General features: G+C 48.1%; 1 protein-coding gene across 1 annotated transcript in view; it reads left to right on the top strand.

Annotated features, from left to right (window-relative positions):
- Positions 1-24426, top strand: part of TARBP1 (TAR (HIV-1) RNA binding protein 1) — a 2802917-nt gene that overhangs the window by 106267 nt on the left and 2672224 nt on the right. Inside the window, exon 2 of the mRNA XM_044087106.1 lies at positions 217-314. Within this exon, the coding sequence (XP_043943041.1) occupies positions 217-314 (98 nt within the window). The remainder of the gene's footprint in view (positions 1-216; positions 315-24426) is intronic.

Here is a 24426-nt window from a genome sequence, read left to right as displayed (position 1 = left end):
CCTTATATAAATCATATTTGTGGGTCACATTGGGGTTGCACTGCTAGGCGTATAAGGGTCTTGGTGGTCTTTAGCCTAGTGTACACCTATGAACAGAGCTGAAGTATGACAAAGTATCTTCCATTTTCAGTATAAAGTACTTTAATGTAGAAATATTTGTACAACACATGCTAACATCTTTGTGACTTGTCTTGCTTTCTTTCTTTCCATTTCCAGTTTCCTGTTTATTTTGGTGGTCCTCTGAAAACACTGTGAAGCTTTTGCATTTCTGGGAAAATTTCATACTAATATTGGAGACAGTAGAAGAAAATCAGGTATGTCATAATTTGTTTCTGCAATTTGGCTTGATTGACATCTAGCTAGGAGAACACAGACTGGAAATTTTATACAGTACACCTCCAGGAAGCATCTCATGACATCCCACTTGTGCAGGGTTGATTAGTCTGCGTTTTGCACTGGTCAACTGGATTTGACTCAAACTTCTTGTCTTTACTGGCCAGCAGGGTGAAGGAAGGATTAAACAGCTGACGACCAGATCTCCTTCCTCTGTTGAGGCTTAGAGCTAGTTGCAGGCAGAACTTTACAGTTTTAGTTGCCAGAAGGATTTACTAAATCAAGGAAGCATTTAAATGTAGTTTTTGTTTAATTTTAAATTGAAAAATATTTTGTATGATATTGCAGATAAGACCGTTATAATGGAATCTGCCCCCCCTCCCTCTTTTTGCATGTTAATCGGAAAATAGATGTTCAAGTTTTGAAGCCTGTAGAAATATAGACCACCAGTGGATGGGTAATCTGAAATTCACCCCTGGGCTGACTCCTATGTCTCTGGTGGACAGAGGCAGTCAGTAAATTACCCCCATATAAATCATATTTGTGGGTCATATTTGGGTTGCAGAAGGCATTTGTTGATTCTGTTTGCTAAGTATTATGTGTTTTGTAACAACAGTGGATAGAAGATACATTTCTAATATAACAGATCTGAAAATCAGCCACACCGAAAATCCACTTCTCTAATATTGGAACAAAAACTCTTGCAATAAAAAAACAACAGTTCAGCTGACTTCTGTCACCATCCTGAAAGCTGATGACATTGTCAAATCTTATCGAGCCAGGATCCCCTTATGCCAAGCCATGCCAACATTCTTTTGACGAGTTACCTGATGAGCCTGTCTTTTCTGGTACCCAGTAGACCTTATGAAAAAATTGTGATACTGCTATGTTCCTGTGGGATTAAACATTTTATTGTACTGTTCTTTTCTTTGTGGATTTAATAGAAATTCTATAGGATGCTCAGGTTTGCATGTATACATGCATATTGAGTTGACATGAGAGTTCCAAATTCCATTTTCTTAATTGTGTCATGAGTTGAACCCGCGGTGCAAGTTTTAGTACAGTTAGATAATTTTGAAAGAGACTTTTTGCTTGATAACAAAAGATCTGAAGTAGGATATTCATTTGTCTGCAACCTGTGGGTTATGGATCCGATATCGGATCCGAACCAGCATGGTTTATCCAGCTATGGATCCGAGCTCTTAGCTCCTCCCCTCACCCATAATGCCCTGCTCTCCCTACATGACCTCAGATCTAGTTTGCCGCGCTGGTAACCAGTTGGATCGTCTGAGCTCTTCAGCTAAGTTCTATAAAAAACTCTTTTAAAGCTTTAAATTGCTTTTTTGTAGTTAAATTTGTGTGATTGTGTTAGGTTTCCTTTAGTTTTTTGATACTTTTGGGTTTAAATTGTTACATCTAAAATTTTATTTTAATTCCCTCCCCTTGCTGGTTCGGAGTTTTGTTGAGTGTGTTGTTTGGGGCCTTGTGTGTGTGCTAGTTTAGCACTAATTGTTTGTCTTTTTTTATTTGGTTTAAAAAAAAAAGACTTCAGTTATGTCAGAAGCCCCTAAGGCAATTTTCTCGAAGTGCACCGAGTGTGGCCATAAGCTTTCCCCTGCTGATGGCTACACTCGGTGCGTTCGATGCCTTGGGGTTGAACACCTCACTTCTGGATGTTCCATTTGTGCAGGGTTCAACCCCAGGGCATTGAAGGAGCGGAGGTCGAAGCTAGTCCTGGCGGGACTTCTGCCCCCTGACTCGGCTTCGGCCTCCGCTCCTGTGGTGGGTACTGTTGCTACAGTTCCCTCCTCGCCTGCTCCCCCTCCTCCACCTGGGACTCAACCTCCCGCTGCTGGGTTGGAGGACAGGGAAGCAAGAAAAAAGGACTGGAGAGAGAAGCACCACAAGCGGTGGGCCGAGACCTCCGTTTCGGCCCCGCCAGCTAAGCGGGCTTCTCCGGCCTCCTTGGCTGCTGGCTCCCCCCCCCCCTCGGCTCCAGTTTGCTTTTCACCGGGGCCTGAGGAGGAGGAGACCCGATCTCCGTCGAGGCTATCGAGGAGGCACTCAAGGCCTACCTCGGTAGCCTCTTCGAGGTCTACGTATAGCCTTTCTGACGCCGATCTGGACCGGATGATGAGAAGGTTCATCCAGGCCCAGATGCAGATGGGAGTGCTCCTGCCCCTCCCCCCCCGGGGGGAGCTCGACCCCATTTTTCAAGCCCATAGCTCCTTCTCCGACCCGCTACCCGGGTTCGGAGCGTTTGGAGCCGGGCAGCTTCGGAGCCGGGGGTGGGTCGGCGCCAATAGTACTAGGTACTTCGGATCCGACCCTGCCCTCGAGTGTTTCGGATCCGACCTCTCAGAGCCTGGCTCCGAGCTTCAGATCCGGTGGACTTAGTGTGCCTTCGGCGCCGTCTGTGTCGGAGCGCACTGGTCCCTCGGATCCGAGTGTCTCGGGGCCGGCTCCGATCCACTCTTTGGATCCGAGGGGGAGCCGACTTTCGGATCCTTTGGTCGAGGCTGGCTCCCCTTCGGCTTTTGATGTAGTGGAGAGGGCTCTGTTGAGGGCTTCCGGACCCCCGGCACTTGCTTCGGCTCCTTCCCGCGCTCCATCTGCACTGGGTCAGTGGCTCTCCCCCCCCCTTGGCTCCGGTCTGCTTTTCACCGGGGCCTGAGGAGGAGGAGACCCGATCTCCGTCGAGGCTTCCACCATCCGGCCACTGGGACAGCCCGCTTCAATGCCCCAAGCTGTTCCATTGGAACAAGACACTGCTTGCGAGGGCTCCTCGGACAGCCCCCCCCCGAGGAAGCACCTCGCAAGCATACGTGTAAAAGGAGGCACATAGACTCCCCCGAGTCTTTAACAGAAGAAACAGATTTGGAGGAAGGGGAAGGCTCCCCAAGATCACCCCCCGAGGATGTCTCCTTTGGAGACATCATGGAAATGCTTCGCATAAGGGGTGGGTGGTCTGCCCCCAAGTCTTCCTCGGACGAGTCCGTGTTCTTGGAGGCATTCGAAGCAGGCCCATCTACCTCTTGGGTGTCCCCTCCTGCCGACCCCCTGGTGGACTTTATTACCATCAGGGCGTGGAAGGAACCGGACACAGTGGAGCCAATCCCCAAAAGGCCAGACAGAATCCTTAGCCCCCCTGCAGACCGTGCCCACTGGAGTAAGGGGCCTCCGGTAGATGCCATGTTGACGGCAGCAGCCACCAAGAAGGAACTCGCCCAGGAGAGTCCCTCAGTCCATCCTCCGAGCAAGGAGTCTCGGATGATGGACCGCTTGGGGAAGCGAATGTTTAGTTCAGCGACCTTCTCGGTGAGGGCGCTCAACTATCTGGCACATGTTACCAGGATGCAGCGCGATCTTATTAAAGAATACGCTGCATCCCCCCCAGAGTCCATGTCGGAGGAGGACAAACTTTTGCACTCCACCCGTATGGCCACTCTTCGATCCGTGACGAATACCTCTATGCAGTTGCTGTCCCATGCTACTGAGGGAGCCGCTAGAGCTGCAGGAGTAGGCCTAGTCACTAGACACCAGGCCTGGCTCCGTCATTGCGATTTCATGGAGCCCTTCAAGGCATCCTTCGCGAATGCCCCCTTTGATGGTTCTGCCCTTTTTGGCAAAACGGTTTGCGACACCTTGACCCAGAGCGAAAAGGATGGGAAGACGCTGTCTGCCGTCGGAATCCGCTTCTCTGTGCCCCAGAGGTCCTACTCTAGGAACCAAAAGGGCCAGAAGAAGATGTGGTACCGGAAGTCGCATCAATCCCAACCCTCTCCGGACAACCAGTCCTTCCGTGGCAGAGGAGGACAGGGAGGACGCCGCCCCAGGGGCAGAGGGGCTCCCAGGAATTTCGGGTCCAGAAAACCTTTCTCTGAACGGCCCGCGCAGCAGCCCTGAGGGGTTGCCCCGACTGCTCCACTCTGGAGGCAGTCGGGGGACGTTTTTCGGAGCACCTAGCGGCATGGGAGTCCATAACATCAGACCGCTGGGTCCTCCGCATTATATCCAGAGGATACAAGATCCCCTTTCATCACATTCCAAAATTAAGATCCCTCCACGACGTTCCACCCGGTCAGTGGGAGGCCGCTTCAGCAGAAATTGGCCATCTGCTGGGAAAAAGAGCCATCCAGCCCATCCCCCACCCCAGACCAGATCGGATCAGGGTTTTACTCCAGGTTCTTTTTAGTGCCAAAAAAGATGGGGGACCAAAGACCAATTTTAGACCTGTCCCTGTTAAACCTGGCAGTTCCCAAGGAGAAGTTCTGGATGGTCACTTTGCAATCCATCCTCCCCCTCTTGGGAGAGAATCACTGGATGTGCTCTATAGACCTCAAGGATGCGTACTACCACATACTAATGGACAGGCGCTCCAGGAGGTTTCTTCGCTTCCGGCTGGGAGCCAGTCGCTACCAGTTCAGGGTTCTTCCCTTTGGTCTTACCACAGCCCCCAGGGTGTTCACCAAAGTATTAGCAGTGGTTGCGGCTCCCCTGAGGCTTCAGGGGGTGCAGGTCTTTCCGTACCTGGACGACTGGCTTCTTACCACCCCAACAAGGCATCTACTATCCTTGGCGCGAGACTCCTTTCTTCATCTAGCTCCCCGCCTGGGCATCACAATAAACGTAGCAAAATCCAACCTGGCCCCTACTCAGTTGATAGATTTTATAGGTGCCAGGTTAGACACGAGGGAGTTAAGAGCCTTTCTCACAGCCGACAGAGTTCGGAATCTGCGACTCCAGGTGCGGGCCATCCTCCACTCCAGCTCAGTTCCGGCGGAATTGGTCCTGAGGGCTCTAGGGTCCATGGCGGCAGCGATATCTCTTCTTCCACTCGCCAGGTTCAACATGCGGGTCCTTCAGTGGACACTTCAAGTTCAGTGGTCTTACCTTGCTCTACCTCTGCATCATCCCATTGCGATCAGCAAGGCTTGCAAATGGTCTCTCTTGTGGTGGCTCCATTCACAGGATCTCCACGGAGGCCGCCCTTTTTGTGCTTCTCCCCCTCTCGCCACAGTGACCACGGACGCCTCCCGCCTCGGGTGCGGGGGGCATTTTGCAGGCCGCACGGTCCAAGGCACGTGGAACGACTCAGAGACCTCCCTGCATATCAATGTTCTAGAGATGAGAGCAGTGCTCTTGGCGTTGCGAGCACTTCAGGACTTTCTTCCCCTTGGAACAATTGCGATTCAGCCAGACAACATGTCGGTGGTCTGGTACATCAATAAACAGGGGGGAACCAGGTCTTATCCTCTATGTCGGGAAGCCATCAGAGTGTGGGAATGGGCGATATCCACCAACCGCTTTCTCATCGCAATGCATATTCCAGGTCGGTCCAACATCCTTGCGGACAAGCTCAGTCGCACCATTCTCTCCCCGTACGAGTGGTCTCTCAATGCTCAAGTAGCGAAACGTATCTTTGCATGGTGGGGAACTCCTTGTTGCGATCTCTTTGCGTCTCCCTTAAACACCAAGTGCAACAGTTTTTTCGCTCTAATCCCTCCTCCAGGGGATTCCCCAAGAGACGCTCTGGTTCATGCTTGGCCTCCCGGTCTTCTTTACGCTTACCCCCCTTTGCCTCTGATGCTCCAAGTTCTTCAGAAAGCCTCTCGGTTGGGGTGCAGAATGATCCTCATTGCCCCATTCTGGCCTCGACAGATCTGGTTCTCTTACCTAAGGTCTCACTCGGTGAATCCACCTTGGATTCTAGATCCCATTCTGGATCTGATATCACACCCATCGAACCTACCAACTCCGAATCTGGGCAACCTGAAGCTAACTGCTTGGCTGCTCCAGTTCCACTCCTAATTAGGACTCCCGGTATCTCGTCCCCTGTTAAGGCCATCCTGGTAGCGGCTCATAAACCATCTACCAGAAAAGTTTACCGCAGTAAATGGAAACGATTCTCCATTTGGGCGGAGCGGCAGGGTCTAGATCCCTTCACAGTTCCCCTTCCTCTGGTGCTAGACTTCCTAACCACTCTTTTTAATGATGGTGCCAGTAGTTCAACGGTTAAAGTGCAGCTTGCGGCCATTTCACACTATCATGTTGGTCATGACTCTGGACCTCTTATGTCCGCCAAATTATGTAAAATCTTCCTAAAAGGCACCTTTCTCCTTAGACCCCCTGTCAAGCAGGCGGTTCCACCGTGGGATCTTTCTTTGGTTCTTCAGGCCTTGACCGCTCCCCCCTTCGAGCCTGCGGCTACAGTAGATCTTAAATTCTTGTCCCTCAAGACTGCTTTTTTAGTAGCCATTACTTCGGCCAAAAGGGTTTCGGAACTTCAAGCCTTATCCATGAAGCCTCCTTACTTGGTCTTCCATCCGGACCGCGTATACCTCAGGACCAATCCCTCCTTTTTTCCTAAGGTAGCTTCAGAAGCAAACATTAATCAGTCCATTAACCTCCCTGTTTTCTTTCCTAAATATCAGAACAAGGGTGAATACAAGCTGCATTCCTTGGATGTTCACAGGCAGCTTCGTTTTTATCTTAACAGGACAGCTGGTCATAGGCAATCCGACCAGTTGTACATTTCCTTTGCCAAATTCAATTTGGGTAAACCAATTTCCAAAGTCTCCTTGTCACGATGGATTTCGCAGTGTATTCTTTTAGCTTACCAAGCTTCTGGGAGGCCCGCACCGGAGGGAGTCCATGCCCATTCGACCCGGTCAGTTTCTACCTCAGCGGCCTTTAAAGCTAGGATTCCTCTGGATGATATTTGTTCAGCAGCCACTTGGGCTTCATCCCATACCTTTATTTCTCATTACAAGCTGGATATCACATCTAGAGGTAGAGCATCCTTTGGCTCCGCGGTGCTCCGGAATATCCTTCCATGACGGCCCCCCAAGATTCAGGTAGCTGGGGACTCTGTCCCACAGGTTGCAGACAAATGAATCTCCTACTTCAGATTTAGAAGTTATGTACTTACCATAACGTTCCATCTGAGTAGGTGGATTCATTTGTCTGCAACCATCCCGCCCTCTTATCCCCCTGGCCTTGTCAGTTTCCTGCATATTATGTGTCACCCTTTCTAGGGTATTTTGATTCAGGGCAAACTCAATCTGAGGTCATGTAGGGAGAGCAGGGCATTAAGGGTGAGGGGAGGAGCTAAGAGCTCGGATCCATAGCTGGATAAACCATGCCGGTTCGGATCCGATATCGGATCCATAACCCACAGGTTGCAGACAAATGAATCCACCTACTCAGATGGAACGTTATGGTAAGTACATAACTTCTAATTATCTATGAACTTGGCAAAAAGAGATGTAATATTTACAGAAGGGGGTTTTAGGGTTTCTGTTACAGAAAAATAAGGAACCTTAAATTAGACTGGATATGTTTGATATCTGCTTAATTGATGTTATCATTCAACTGGAAAGGGAGTCTTTAGCCAGCTGAGAATATTATTTTTAATAAGATGAACTGAACATAAAGGAATTCATCAAGTTTAGTGTTATTGGCCAAAATATTATTTTTAACAAGTATATAGGTACATTTTCCAAATGGGGCTGAATATACTTCATAAGTGAATGAAATTGTTCAACATGCTAGTCCTAAAAATTATGTATTTTTTGAGAATGCATACATTTAAGGGATTCTTACTTTCAAGACTCAACTAAGGTTTATCGTGGGATCCTTGGGGACCTCCCCTAGTATAATTTTTTTCTAACTGCTGTGGTACCTTTGAATACCATGTGTAATTTGGAGGAAATATATATATTTTTTAAAGACAAAAAAAAAACGAGATGCAGCTGTAATAGTTATTCAGTGTAATATAAATGGATTTAAATTATGCTGCTTCTGAGCTGTTGAATGGATCTTGCTAGATACACATATAATGTGTTTTCAGTAGATTGAGCTTAGATGTTTGATCACTGTCTGTGGTGTGTGCATGTCTTACCATGTTTGAGTTGGGTTCTTCTTACCTCATAAAAACATGATGGGTGTTTTCTGCTTCAAGAATGAAAGTTACTTGGTTCAAACCCAGCTTTCCCTGTTGAGCTTGAGAGGAGTGTCAACAGAGTGCACCCACAACTGAATGCAGTCATGGGTAGTTGCACATGCTCAAGGTGGTACCTATTTTGGGAGGAGTCATGTAGACCAACCACTTTAGCCATCGGCTGTGGTGAGCAATATCATCTAACTAGGAGAATAGACTGTGAGTTCTGTTATGGTTCTCCACTGGGTTATAGGTGATTTGGTTGTACCAATTAATGTAATCAAAAAAGTGACATGGATCTATCAGTGCTAAGAAGGTTGAGAATGCTGCCTTCTCCAGCCTATGTCAAGGACCCATGCTACCATTCGGAGATGGTTGCATGTTCCTTTTGGTCAGTGTATGTCCCCAAAAGCCCAGCAACCCTCAGTCAGTAAGCAGTAGGCTGACAAGTGTCCAGTTGTGCAACTTGAGTTACCCGAGTAGCTCTGTTGAATGAAAGGTGGATATAAAACCAATCAGCCTGCCAAAAAATAAATTATGGATTGCAACACTGAATGTAGGTTCATCGAGAGGATACAGCTTGGAAACCGATGACATGATGCTAAGGCGAAGACTGGCTAGGAAACAAGGTGGAAGGGCAGATTAGCAAAGTCACTTGTTACATGCATTGTGGAGAAATGTCTCTTGGGCTACTCATCTTGGTATGGAGAGAGAGAGACAAATCTCGAATGACTGGAGAGTATGTATTCTAGTGCTAGTGTACAAGAGCAAAGGAGATGTTCACAGCTGTGGAGCATACAGAAGTATCAAACTCCTGTCATTTCTAGATTTGGATCAAGTATATGACAACATCCCAAGAAAGCTAATTTAGGCAGACAAATGTTAATGAAATCATTTTGTTGTTACAGTAGAGTAGTTTACCTGAAAAGTAATTTCATTTCATTGTACAAAGATGTTTGCAATTCATTGTGGATCTATAGTAGTGGTATCACCTTTTTGACTAATTTTAATAGTATCATATGTTTCCTTCCATATTGTCCAACATAAAAGTATACATTTTCACAAAGGCAACTGTGGCAAAGTACTCTTCATTTCAGTCTTATTTATTTATTTATTTAACATTTGTTTACTGGGAAAGTCAGACTTGGAACGAAGCCAATTTTCAGCAGAGGCCCAGGAAGAAATGCTCCAGATGCAAGTCTTTGAAATGTGGAGGGAAACTAGAGCACCTGGAGAAAAGCCACACAAACACAGGAAAGACGTGCAGACTCCACACAGAAGCACTCCAGCCGAGAATCGAACCAGAGAACCTCTTGCTGTGAGGCAACAGTGCTACTGCTGCACCACTGCGCCTTCCAGCTGCACCACTGCTCAGTTTTTAGTTATGTTTTGGTGTATTTGTCAAAATTCACTTGGAATATCTTCTCATGGACTGTAATAAATTTATTTAGTTTTCATGTAGTTTCTGTATTTGAGAGATATGTTGGAGAAATGCTATTAGGTGAGTATTAAAGTGGTCCATTTTTAGTAAAGAAACTTTATTTTGATAATAACTTCCCAGAATTCTCTTAATTTTAGTTCAGCTGCATGAAAATGCTTATTAAGGATTTCATTATTAATTCAGGTAATTATAGTGACATGGTATAGATATTTTCAATGAGTTATATTCATGCATTCATATAAAAATTATCAGTAAAGAACAAATCATGTGCCTGCTGAAGATACTGCATACTTGTTTTTCCAGTAATTAATTTAATAGGCCCAGAAGAAATCTAATAATGTTATGTAGTCCTATCTCACCTACATTCTTACCCGTGGGTTCGGAGCCGAATATCGGCTCCGACTCGGCCAAACTTTTCTAGCTCGAAGTCTTCTATTGGCTGAGCTAAGCAGGTATCCCATGGTGCACTACTCCATATCTCCAGATCTCGTTTGCCGCTCGTGTAGCTCGGACGTGGTCTCTCTCTTGGCTGTGGCTAAGTACCTTTTTCTTGTCTTGAGAAAAAATTTTGTTTATAAACAAAAAGCTATTTTCATAGCTATTGTCTTTAATGTTGTTTAGGTTTTTGGTAGTGTGCTTGTTTTGTGGTATCCCGCTAGCTGTTCTCTTGGGCTAGGCCCGTTTCAGTTAGAGGACGTAGTCCTTTCGTCCTGTCTGTTCGTCAAACCGTTTAAATTAGAGGTTTGGTTTCTGTTCCCTTACCTTGTGGTCATTGACTGCTTTAGTTAGAGGTTTTTGACATAGTTTGTCTCAGTGTGTGTCTCTAGTGTGTGTGTACTGTTTCAATTTATAACTGGTTCCCGCGTTTTTGTGGTGTTGAGTGTCTGTGAGTTTTCTTGCCAGACCTTTTCTTAGGTTGCGTTGTTGGTGTTTGTTGTGAAAAATGACCAACGATTCCAAGGAGCACAAACCTTCGGGTTTCAAAAAGTGCTCTAAATGCGGGTACAAAATGTCCATCACCGATGGGCATTCTATCTGTGTCTATTGCCTGGGAGCCATTCATCTGCAGGAGTCCTGCAGTTTTTGCCATGCGTTCAGTCCCAGAGTGCTCCAAGAGAGAAAGAATAAGCTGATCTTAAAGGGACTCTTGAAACCCTCTTTCGAAGAGGCCATGAATTCTTCTCCCAGTGCTAAGTCTAAGTCATCCAAGTCTAAAAAGAGATCTCTGGCTCCATCAGCTTCATCGGAGCCTCCAGAGAAAGTCGCAAAAATTGCATCGACCTCCTCGGCTCCACTGTCCTCGGGGCCGCAGGAGGTGTCAGTGTTGATGGAACCAGCGTCTGCTCCAATTATATTGGAACCTCTTCAGAGCCGATCGCCCAGTCTCAGACCAGTCTCTCCTGAGAGGAGATCTCGATCTCCCTCCCTGTCCTCCAAATCCTCCAGGATCCTTTCGCCTCCAGTCACCGGTTTTGGCAAAATTGTTTTTGGCTCCGGCCCAATTGGCTCTGGAGCCCGTCCCGACCCCTTCTTCGATCATTCCTCCTCCGAGCGCATCTCTATCTTCGGAGCTGGAATGTTCCGTGCCATGTGATGTTCCTATGCCGGTTCCGATGGCCCCTCCGGCTCCATCGGTACCGACATTGGCTCCGACCGCATCGGCTCCGTCCTCTGGGTTCGGGACTCGGGATTCTTCAGTCGGGCCCGAGGGGGACATCTCGGGACATATTTCAGTTCCGAGTCTCCCTCTCGGTGCCTCGGCTCGGGGAATTCCGACTCCCATCATGGTCTTGGAGGCTGGCTGGTCCTCGGACTTGGGGGGGCCGGCCTTCGAGGCCATGCGGACTGCGCTGGCCAGATCGTCAGCTACATCAGGCAGATCTGTCACTGTGTCCCCCACCACTCCGGTGAGTGCCTCTGATCACCACCTATTCATGGACAGCAGAGCACCAAGGCCTAGGGATACCCCCATGAGTGGTCCCCAACTTTCTGAGGGCCCTTCAGAGTTCGTGCCTGAGGAGCCCCCTAGAAAGAAAACCTGCAAGAGGAAGCACATAGACTCCCAGGATGAGTCCCTCACCTCTGATACCGACCTCGAGGAATCGGAGGGGTCCCCCACGTCATCCTGTTATGATGTTTCCTTCTCCGACATCCTGGAGATACTGAAGCAAAGAGGTGACTGGCCATCCAAAGCCCCTTCCTAGGAGGAGTCTGTCTTCCTTAAGGCCTTTGGTGCTCAGCCCTCTGCCTCCTGAGTGTCCCCACCCTTCGACTAGCTCCTTGATTTCATCTGTCGAAGGGTGTGGGAAAACCCTGATTCTGTGGAGCCCGTACCCAGGCATCCCAACAAGTTTCTTTCTGCTCCCCAGGGTAAGGAGTTTTTGTCCAAAGGAGTCCCTGTAGACGTCATGGTGGTGGCGGTGGCCACTCAGAAGGAAGTAGCAGAGACCTCTTCCTCCGTCCATCATCCTAACAAGGAGTCTAGGACCATGGACCGGTACGGGAAGCGTACCCTCTCGTCAGCAACCTTTACCTTACGGTCGCTGAACTATCTGTCTCATTTCACTTGGCTCCAGAGCGATCTCCTCAAGGAGTTAGGAGATACTCTTGCGGGTAACATCCCTGAGGTGGTGGCCCAGACGGTTAACACCCAGGTGTCTACCCTCAATTCCATTGTCACCTCCTCCGTGCAACTCATTTCGTATGCAGCCAAAGGAGCGAGTAGGGTAGCAAGCTCAGGAGTCACCCTTAGAAGGCAAGCCTGGCTGCGCCTGTGTCACTTCGCGGAGGCCTTCAAATCTTCCTTCACTGACGCCCTCTTTGATGGTTCTTCTTTGTTTGGAACCAAAGTGAAAGACACCCTCACCAGGTACGAGCAAGAGGGAAAGACCTTGTCTGCCGTAGGGGACCATTTTTCCCTTCCTTCTAGGCCTTACCCTAAGGCCCAGCGGGGTGGGAAGATGTGGTTCAAGAAATCACAAAGGTTTTTTCCTGCTGCACAAGGTGAGTCCCCCTCCAGAGGCATAGGAGGGGGAGGTTATTCGGGGAGACACCGCCCTAGAGGCAGTGGGGGCCCCCGCAATTCGGGAGACTGAGATTCCTTTCGCTGCTGTCCCTACTCTCGTTCCTGAGGGAGTGCCCGGCTGTGCTTATCCGGAGCCAGTCGGGGGTCAAATTTCGTTCTATCCGGAAGCCGAGAAAAGCATCACCCAGGACCGATGGGTATTATGAATAATTTCTGGAGGTTATCTCATTCCGTTTACGTCAGACCCCCCCTTCAGTCAGAAAATTCCCAGCCGTTCCACCCAGTCAAAGGGATCAAGCAGCCTCAGAGGTTTCAAAGCTGCTAGGAAAAGGAGCCATCCAACGTGTCCCCTCAGACCAAATCGGATTGGGGACTTACTCAAGATTCTTTTTGGTGCCGAAAAGAACAGGGGACCTGAGACCCATATTAGATCTCAGCCAACTGAACAACTATGTACAGAAGTCCAAGTTCGTATGGTCACACTACAATAGATTCTCCCATTGTTGGAAGAGGGGAGGTATGGATATGCTCCATCGACCTCAAGGATGCTTGCTACCATGTAAAAATGGACAGGGCATCCAGGAGTCACCTATGCTTTCGGCTGGGAGCCAGTCATTTCCAGTTTTGAGCCCTGCCCTTTGATCTCACCACAACCCCCAGGGTGTTCACCAAGTGTATGGCGGTGGTGACGGCTCACTTGAGATGTCAGGGATTCCAAGTGTTTCCGTATCTGGACGACTGCCTCCTTACAGCCCCCACCAGGCATCAACTAGTCCAAACCAGGGATGCTACCATCACTCATGTCAACAGTTGGGCATAGCACTAAATTGTGGAAAAACTGCTTTGTTGCCCTCGCAGCATGTCACCTTTATAGGTGCAGAATTAGACACCATTCGAATGCGAGCATTTTTACCGCAGGAGAGGATCAGAGTCTTACAACAACAAATACACATCCTGATGCCCCTGAGGAAAGTGAAGGCAAGATGGGTTCTCCAACTCCTAGGGACCATGGCAGCAACAATTATGTTGGTCCCTCTAGCGAGATTGCACATGAGACTTCTCCAATGGCTCCTCTTTGTTCAATGGTATCTCCAAAAATTTCCACTTTCTCACCTCATTTTGCCCACTGACAGATCAAACAGGACCTCAGTTGGTGGCTTTGCACCAACAATTTGAACAGGGGAAGGCCCTTCGTTCCACCCATCCCGGTTGCCACAGTGACCACGGATGCCTCCCAGATGGGGTGGGGGGGGGGCAGTATCTTGGCAGGACAGTCCAAGGCTTGTGGCAAGATCACGAGATACATCTGCATGTCAGCGTCCTAGAGATGAGAGCAGTGCTTCTTGCATTGCAGGCACTGCAGAGCTTTCTACCTCTAGGGACGATTGCAATACACTCTGACAACATGTCAGTAGTGTGGTATCTAAACAAGCAAGGGGGAACCAGGTCTTACCCCCCTGTGCAGAGAGGCCATGCGAGTGTGGCAGTGGGCAGTAACTTCCCAACGGTTTCTGGTGGCAACGCACATTCCGGGGAAGTCCAACGTGATTGCGGACAGGCTAAGCAGAGCTATTCTGATGCCTTACGAGTGGTCCCTGAATTGTTTAATTGCAGAACGAATCTTCAGCAGATGGTGTCAGCCTTGCTGCGACCTTTTTGCCAGCCCCCTTAATGCCAAATGCAGCAACTATTTCACGCTGATCCCCCCACAGGGGGAGTCGCCCAGGGACATGATTGGCCCTCCGGTCTGCTTTATGCTTTCCCTCCGTTTCCCTTGCTGTCAAAGGTGATTCAGAAAGCGGAATCCTTAGGAAGCAGAATGATTCTGATTGCTCCACACTGGCCTCGTCAAGTCTGGTTCCCTTTTCTTCAACCATACATTGTGGACACTTCTTGGATTCTGGACCCTCAACCAGATTTACTGACACACATGTCGGGACATTTCCACCCCTCTCTGATGGCCCTTTGGTTGACAGCCTGGCTACTCCACTTCTGTCGTTAGTTAGGCTTCATATATTTTCACCGGAAGTGGTTCACATTTTATCTTCCTCTCATAAGCCATCTACTAGGAAGATTTATTCTAGCAAATGGAAGAGGTTTTCTATTTGGGCGCATACCCAAGGAATTGATCCTTACACAGCTCCAATTGCTTCAGTCTTGGAGTTACTGTCTATGCTTTTCCATCAGGGTTCCGCATCAGCTACCATCAAAGTTCAATTGGCAGTGATTTCTAATTTTCATGTGGCTAATGAGCCTAGTCTCATGGCTCATGGACTCTGCAAGGCTTTCCTGAAGGGTACTCTGTTACTCCATCCCCTGGTCACAGAACCTATCATGCCCTGGGATCTCAATTTTGTTCTACAAGCCCTTACTTCACCACCTTTCGAGCCTGCAGCTACCTGTGAATTGAAATTCTTGACCTGGAAAACAGCCTTCTTAACAGCAATCACTTCAGCAAGGCAAGTTTCAGAAATTCAAGCCCTCTCTATCAAACCTCCATACTTAATCTTCCATAAGGACAGGTTTTCTCTTAGACCAAACCCTTCTTTTCTTCATAAAGTGGCTTTCGTGTCTAATCTTAATCGATCCATTGAGTTGCCTGTATTCTTTCCTCAATTTTCAAAAAAGGCAGAATTTAAATTTCATCAATTGGATGTACACAGACAGTTACGTTTCTATCTGCACCGAACAAAAGATATCCGGAAGTCTGATCAACTATTTGTCTCCTTTTCGGAAAACAAAATTGGGTCCCCGGTCTCCAAGATCACCATATCCAGATGTGTATCTAGTTGCATCTCTTTCGCCTACTAAGCAAGAGGAAAAGATCTGCCATTTCCGGTCAAGGCTCACTCTACTCGGGCTGTTTCTACATAGGTTCACAGGTTGATACTAGGCTATCTGCCCTAGGGCATTTACAAGCCTAGCCAGAGTATGTTTGGTTTTCGCTACCCTTTTAGATTAGTTGACTGTGCATCTGTATAGTAGGTCACAGAAGGTAGCCCTTTTAAGGTTTGTTTACTTTACCTCTGTCGAGCAGTGGCACAGAAGAGATCCCAGGGGTAAACTTACAGTCTCCCATCCATTCGTCAAGATCTCTCTTGAAGAGGGTCAGTGAGGGGCTCTGCCTGACATGGATTCGGATTTTGATCCAGAGTGAGGGGAGCCTCTGGGATATGAATCTGTCCCTCCAGCATGTCCTATTTGTTTCTGTGCTGAGGTTCAGGTTCCTGGAGCATGTAGCTCTAAGAGATTTAGATTTCCTGAGGTGAAGCATGTCCATTAATTCTGGGTTGGACATGGCTTTATACGTCAGACACAGATCGCCTCTGAGTAGGCGGTATGCAACTGAGTAGAGCTGGAGTTTCTTTAGCCGAACTGCATAGGGCATCTGTTTGAGCCCCTTGATCCTCTTGGTGAGATACTTTTGGGGTCTTTCCAGTTGCTGAAGGTGTCAGGTAAGGTACATCCAAAACTGGGCATTGTACTCAATTATGGGCCTGATAAGTGATGAGTAGAAGGGCACAATGACCTCTCTTGATCTAGATGTGAACCCTTTCATGATAAGGTGGGCTATATAGAAGGTCTTTCTAACCACTTTGGCAACGTGATTTGTGGGCACTTTGTTTTTCCCAAAGGGGATGATTATGCACTTTTTGGCATTTAGCTTTAGGCCATGGCTCTGGCATCAGTTATCCGTCTCTGTGAGACCCTCTTGGAGGATGCTTGTGTCAGTCGGAGAGTTGATTAAAGCACCCAGTTTGCAGTCATCTGCGAACTTGGTCAGCCATAGTCCACCCATTAGCCTGTACCTCAGAGAAATATATACCGAAAAAGAGAGGTCCCAGGACTGAGCCTTGTGGGGCACCACTTGTAACTGGTTTAGAGTCCGACATGGCACCTGCTATTCTGACCATGTGGGTTCTATCCCTGAGCCAGTTTTCAACTCATCTTGTGACATAGGGGTTGATATTAAAGCTGGTGAGCTTATTTATGATGCCCAAGTGGGGTATTGTGTCAAAGGCCTTTGCGAGGTCCAGGTAGGCTGTGTGGACTACCTTCCCTTCATCTATGGCTTTGGTAACTATTTCAAAGAAGTCGACCAGGTTCAAGAGTCAAGATCTGCCCCTAACAAAGCCGAATTGGGTAGGATCCAGTGTCTGGAGGTTCCCAATGTCTTTGTTTATGATTTCCATGATGATACGTTCCATAGCTTTGCAGACCAGGCTAGTCAGACGTGTAGGGCGATAGTTTCCGGGGTCTGTTGTGGCACCACCTTTGTGGAGTGGGACCACTGTTGCTGTACGCCATTCCTTGGGAACATATCCTGTAGTAAGGCTGAGATTGAACAGTGACTATATGAGGGTTTAGTTCTTCTTGGAGCTCATGTAAGACGCAGCCCGGGACACTGTCTGGTCCAATTGATGCTGTGTTTTTTGCTTTGGAGAGGGCAGCTCTCACCTGTGCATCTGTGATCTCAGGAAGGCTACACTCTGTTGGGATAAACATTTGCTCTTTTGGGGGGGAAGGGGGGGGGGAGTTTGCACTGAACCTTTTTGCCAGGATGTTGGCAATGTCTGTGGGTTCAGTGAATTTTTTGTCATTTTGCACTAACTCAGCATATCTTGGAGTTGCCTCCCAGGTTTCTGACATAACTAAAGAAGGCCTTGTGATTATCTTTAGTGTCTTGTGCAATTTTTCTTTCAAAGCTGGCCTTAGAAGATTTTATGAGGGATCATAGTTTCTTGCTAGTACTGATCAGTGACGCCTTCCCTTTTTGGGATTTTGCTCTGTCATGTAGTAGCTTTCTCCTTCTGTTGTATAGCTTATGTATGGCCGGGGTCCACCAGACAGGTCTCCTGCCTTTGGAGGAGTGAGTCTTGGTTTTATTTGGGATAGCATGCTCCATGCATTCCTGTAGGTGTCCATAGAATGCTTTTGTAAAGGATTCTGCATTTTGGGCCGTATTGTCCACTGGCCTGGGGGCTTTGAAGGTTTCCACCTCAGTTTTGAGAAGTGTGAAGTTTGCTTTTGAGAAGTTCTTCACCATGGTTTCCTTGGCTAGGGGTGGGGACGGAATATGGATATCCAGTAAGATTTGTTTATGGTCTGATCTTGTCAATGAGGGGGTATACCTCTGGTGTGGAACATAGAGACCCCAGGTTAGTGATAACCAGATCCAGTATGTTTTCCCCTCTTGTGGGAGTGGTGACAAGTTGTTCCATAGCATTTGAGTTTATAAATTCTAGGAACTGTTGGGCCTAGGGTGTTAGGGCTTGAATAGTTTTCCCAGTCGATGTTTGGGTAGTTGAAGTCACCCAATATAATAGTGTTTGGAGAGAACTTCATATTCTCCAGTGTTCTCAGGAAAGCCGAGTGAGGTTCCTGTGTTTGGGAGGGTGGTCTGTAGCAGGCTACAGACTGAAAGGCAGTTTTTTCGGAGGCTGTTTTTGCGACGGTGGTCTCATCCACTCCTTCTTTGGACAAGAAATGTCCTAGATCGGACCCCTCTTCACCGGCCGGTGACAGAGGTAAAAGTCACAAGCACAAGGCCCATAAGTCCTCATCTGAACACTGTTCTGCCTCCTTGGTGCCGACTATTACATCGGGTCTGAGCTTGGCTTCAATGAAGTTTACCGACAATTATGGCACCGTCTACTGCCTCGGTACCGACCAGTGAATTGGTTTTTCTCTCAGCACCAACATCGCCCGTTTCAGCTCGGATATCATCGGTTCCGACAACTACCTCGGAACCGTTCTTGTCATCCACCCCTGTAGTGACTTCGGCTCCAACCATACCATTATTACCTGTTGCAAAATTGGAATCGGCAGTGTCGTTCTGCGACACACCACTGACCCGATACTACTCTAATGTGGACCCGTTTGCCGAACAAGCCTACAGCCCCTTTTTTGACTGGCCTGATCCCCCCTCATGGGCATTGGTGAGATCCACCAGGAGTCTTTCGAATTGGATGTGGTGCGCCGTTTTGATCAGCTGCTGACTGCCAGGGGAATTTCAAATCCGCCTAGACCCTATCCCACTCCAGGCTTTGGGTCTATTTCTCCAGCGACCCCTACATACTCTCCTCCCTTGGATCCCTTGGTTCCAAGGCTCATCTATCCAAATTTTATTAGAGGAATTCATTCCTCGGCGCCGACAACTCTGTCTGAGGCTCCGAGTTCCCTTTGGGTGCCTGTTCCGTCGGAACCCACCCTTCCTTAATCTCATGCTTGGGGGGGGGGGTGGAGCCCCTGGTTCCGGTGTCTGTTCTGACGGTTTTGTCAGCCTCGACTTCGGATCAGAGGGTGACTACTGCTCTTAGTTTGCTTGAGGCTCCTTCCCCGGGGGTGGGGTGTGACCCCAGTTCCGATTTTGTCGTCTTCGGTTCATGGCTCCCATTCCTCTTCAGTCGGGCCCGCTTTCTGGGTGATGGAGAGGGTGCTTGCTGCTAGCAATCCTCCTCAGCTGGTTATTCCCCCAGTTCCTTCTGAGCTGCAGCTGTCAAAGGCTACCCCCCCCAGGACTCCGAGAGCACAAGGCCCAGGAGACCCCTGTCCAGGGCATTTCCCTTTCTGAGTCTTTTTCGGATGCTCCCACCGAAGAAACCCCTCGGAAATGGGTGTGTAAGAGGAAACACATGGACTCCCCAGAGGAGGCCCTCAAGGAAGATACGGACCACGATGATGGGGAAGGGTCCCCACGGTCACCCCCCTGACTATGTTTCCTCCAGGGACATCATGGAAATCTTGAAACAGGGGGGTGACTGGAAGTCCTCCAATCCTTCCTCAGAGGAATCCATATTCCTGCAGGACTTTCGCTCTCGGCACTTTACTTCTTGGGTGACCCCCCCCCCCACCGATGAGTTGGTTAAACTCATCGTGCAAAGGGCTTGGAAGAACCCCAACTCCGTTGAGGCCATCCCCAGGAGATCAGACAAAGTACTCTTTCCCCTACTGAGCATCAACCCCATTAGTCCTGAGGTTTGCCAGTGGACGCTGTGGTGGTGGCGGCTGCCACGAAAAAGGACCTTGCAGAAGAGAGTCCTGCTGTTCACCCACCCATCAGGGAGTCCTGGGCAGTGGACAGGTTAGGGAAGCAGGTCTTTGCATCGGTGACCTTCACAGTTAGGTCTCTGAACTTTCTGGTGCATTTTAAGAGGCTCCAGAGACATCTTATTTCTGAACTCTCTGGAACCCTTGTTAGTCAAGTATTGGATGGAGCACGAGATAAAGTTGCTTCCCAACTTGCCACCATAGAATCTATATCTAATTCATCCATGAGGTTGCTGTCATGCAACTGGAGCTGGGGGTGCAGGCGTAGTCATGAGACTTCACACCTGGATGCGCATCTGATAACCTCGCGGACTCCTTCAAGTCTTCCTTTCTAAATGCCCCTATTGAGCCATCTGCTTTGTTTGGTGGTAAGGTCAAGGATACATTACCCAGGTGCAAGCAAGACGGGAAGACATTGTCTGCCTTTGGCCTATGCTTTTCCAAACCTCAGCGTTCCTTCTCCAGGAATCAGACGAGCAGAAAGATGTGGCACAAGAAGTCTCAATGTCCTTTTGGAGATCCATGTGGTGAGGGCTCCTCCAGAGGCAGAGGGGGTTCCAATAATGGAAGATGTCCCTTTCGGGGCAGAGGGTGTCCCCGGAACCAGGACGCCAGAGATTCCTTCTCGGGTAGACCATATCAGCACTCCTGATGCGCTGCCCGATTGCTTTCCTCTAGAAGCAGTCAGTGCGTGTTTCTGCTTGCACCAAGCTGCCTGGCTCTCCATTACGAATGATCATTGAGTGCAGAGAATCTTTACCAGAAGACCTCCGAAATCCCTTCCCAATGTTCCACCCAGTCAAAGGGAGGAGGCGTCTTCCGAAATACGAAAGCTATGTCAAAAACGAGCCATCCAACAGGTCCCTCCAGATCAGTGCGGATCAGGGTTCTACTCAAGATTCTTTTTGGTGCCAAAGAAAACAGGGGACTGGAGGCCCATTCTGAATCTCAGCCAACTAAACAAATCGGTAGTTCAGACCAAGTTCCGCATGGTCACGATTCGATCCATCCTCCTCTTTCTGCGGGAGGTTGTGTGGATGTGTTCATTAGATGTCCGGGATGCGTATTACAATATCAAGATGGACAAGTGCTCCAGGAGCCTCCTTCGCTTCCGGTTGGGAGCCAATCACTACCAATTCAGAGCCCTGCCTTTCGGTCTCTCGATGGCCCCCGGAGTGTTCACGAAATGTCTTGCAGTGGTAACAGCTCATCTGAGACTTCAGGGATTCCAGGTGTTTACAAACCGAGACGATTGGCTCCTCTCCGTTACTAAGCATCTTCTGGTCAGGGCCCTCCACTACACACTGGCTCCAGCGGAGTCATTAGGCATCACCATACACTGGGAGAAATCAAAACTTCAACAATCACAACAACTGGAATTCATAGGGGCATTATTCAACATCCAGTCAAGCCTAATCTCACTTCCTCTCCACAGGCTTCAGAGACTCAGGGCACAAGTTCAGGTGATACTACGTCAAAGCAAAAGGTGTCTGCAAGGGAAATTCTTCAAGCCTTGGGATCTATGGCTGCAGCCATCCCCATAGTTCCCTTAGACAGACTACACGAGATTACTACAATGGCTCCTTCAGACCCAGTGGATACCCAACCTTCACCCCCTGAGCTCAAAGATTCTCATCACCAACATTTGCAAACAAGGTCTTCTCTGGTGGATGAGTACAGATGAAAATCTTTGGTGTCGTCCCTTCCAGGTTCCACAGCCCAGCGCTATGGTGATCACGTGATGCTTCCCTGATGGGGTGGGGGGGGGCCACTTCCAGGGAAAGTCAGTCTAAGGCATGTGGTCTGATGTAGAGGTCAGTTTGCATATCAGTGTCCTGGAGGTGAGCGGTGCTGCTGGAATTGCAAGCTTTTCATCCGCTCCTTCCGTCCGGAACGATTGCTGTCCAGTTGGACAACATGCCCGTGGTCTGGTACATAAACAGGGAGGGACCAAATCTTACCTCCTTTGTCACAAAGCTATGAGAATCTGGCAGTGGGCGATAGCTTCCAACCTCTTTCTGATCGCAACACATATCCCGGGGAGCTCTAACGTAATTGCGGACAGACTGAGCAGATGCATTCTTCATCCTCACAAGTGGTCTCTCAACCAGTGTGTGGCAACGGAAATTTTCAGCCGTTGGGGCCAGCCATACTGCAACCTTTTCGCCTCCCCTTCATACACAAAATGCAGCAGCTACTTTGCCCTCTTTCCCCCTCTCGGGGAGTCACTGAGAGCCACTCTAGTCCACGGGTCTCCTTTATGCTTACCCTCCGATTCCTCTGATTCCCCTTATTCTACGGAAAGCTATTTGGTTGAGAAGCAAAGTGATCCTCATTGCTCCATTCTGGCCTCGTCTAGTGTGGTTTCCCTTCCTTCGACCTCATCTTTTACAACTTCCTTGGATCCTAGACACTCGTCAGGATCTAATTTCTCACCCACAAGGGCTGACTCCCTCAAATCTGTCCACCCTCAAGCTGACAGCTTGGTTTCTCCACTTCCGTTAGTTGCCAGGCAGGATCACCCGTCCGGGATATTATCTTGGCTTCTCATAAACCATCCACCAGGAAACTTTACTGGGATAAATGGAAAACATTCTTTATTTGGTCATGTACTCAGAAGCTAGACCCATTCTCAGCCCCCTTAGCCACTATTCTTCATTATTTCACTGAGCTGTTCGACAAAGGGGCCTCTGCTTATACCATTCGAGTCCATGTAACAGCTGTTTTCAATTTCCATAACGGGTCTGAAGCAGTACCACTTATCTTCTCTCACCTTTGCAAGACCTTCCTCAAGGGTATTTTTCACAGCAGGCCTCCCATCAGACAGCCGGTGGAGGCATGGAATCTGTCCTGGGTTCTGCAGGTTATTTCTCTGCCCCCGTTTGAGCCGGCTGCGACATGTGATCTAAAATTCCTGTCATGGAAATCCTTATTCTTGGTGGCTGTAACTTCAGCAAGACGAATTTCTGACTTACAAGCATTATGTATCAAGAGCCCTTATCTGAACTTTCATAAGGACAGAGTATCACTTCATACTTAACCCATCCTTTCTCCCCAAAGTGGTTTCTGATTTTTCGATTAATCAGTCCATTGAGCACCCTGTGTTTTTTCCAAATTACTTTAACAAGGGAGAATGCTGCCTACGTTCCCTGGATGTTCATAGACAATTACGCTTATATCTGGACAGAACTAAATCATTTTGCAAGTCAGACCAGCTTTTCGTTTCCTTTGCAGGCCCTAGAATGTGAGGTGCAGTATCAAAAGTTACTTTGTCTAAATGGCTCAGGGATTGCATTGCCTTCACATATTCACTTACGGAGGGATCTAAGTCTGGCCAAATAAAAGCTCACTCAACTAGGGCAATTGCAGCATCTGTTGCCTTCCTCTCTAGGGCCTCCGTGGATGACATTTGTGCAGCTGCCATTTGGGCTAAGCCTCACACTTTTATCAAGCATTGTAAATTGGATCTGATCTCCAAGGGAAGAGCGGCCTTTGGTTCAATGGTTCTCAGGAATGTACTTCCATAAGGGCCACCCAGGTTCTCCAAGTAGTTAGGGACTCAGTGCCATCAGTGATGAATAAGAAGAAGATTAACAACTTCAAATAAAGAAGTTATGTCTTACCATAATGTTCCATCTGAGTTGTTGATCTTTTTCCAGTCATCACACCCTCCAACCAACCCCCTCCTAAGCTTCCTGGCGGATCTTCTGGGTCTTTGTGGTGTATTAGGGGTTCTGCGCAGAGACGTCCTCTGACTTATTCTTTCTCTATATGTTGCATACAAACTCGATCTGAGGTAACTGAGCAAAGGGCATTGTGGGTAGCAGCTTAGCTTGAGAGCTTTTGGTGCACGCAAGCTTGGTTTAAGGCTGACTCTGTTCCGAGGGCTAGGAACTGAACCCATCAGTGATGACTGGAAGAAGATCAACAACTCAGATGGAATGTTATGGTAAGACATAATTTCTTTTTTTCATTGTATTGTCAAATTTTTGCCTGCCCTTGTCCAGGTCACACTGATGATTGTCCATTAGATGCACAAGTATTCCTGACAGCTTTTCTACAAAAATTGCCACAGATATTTTTAGTCATGGTTATGTACTGAGATAGGTTGATATGAGCTCGAATTACATGGCTCTTTTTCACTCTTTTAGAATTAAGAGATGACCGCTTTATGACATGAGTCAGGCATCATCCCTCTCTCTAATATGTTATTAAACATCTTATGCCATCTGGGTAGAATTAAATCTTCAAGTTCTCTCCACAACTAAATTGGACATCTGCCAGAGCCTGGTGATTTGCCTTTTGCCAGTTTTAATACCTGTACCCTGATTACCTCCTTTGTGATAGCTTCTGCTTAGCTCTTTCCTTCATGTCCTGTTAGGGCTGGAAAATGCAACCCATGTAAAAAAGTTTTTTTAAGCCTTTGGTGCTAGTGCTCCCAACCCACTGTCTCTTTTATAAGTTCCTGAAATATCTATAGAACGTTCCTTCTGTTTTCTCAGAAGATGTAACTTTGTTCTCTGTTTCATTTTTCCAATCCACCTCTCCATTTTTTGTTGTCTCAACTGCAGTGCAAGTTTTGTTGTCTGTTTAGGACCTTCCTTCACATAAAATACCTTGAAGACGGCTTTCACT

This window comes from Protopterus annectens, chromosome 1.part1 (genome assembly GCF_019279795.1).
Source record: "Protopterus annectens isolate FY-2018-M chromosome 1.part1, PAN1.0, whole genome shotgun sequence".
NCBI classification, from domain to species: domain Eukaryota; kingdom Metazoa; phylum Chordata; order Ceratodontiformes; family Protopteridae; genus Protopterus; species Protopterus annectens.
This window is presented reverse-complemented; position numbering and strand designations above follow the sequence as displayed.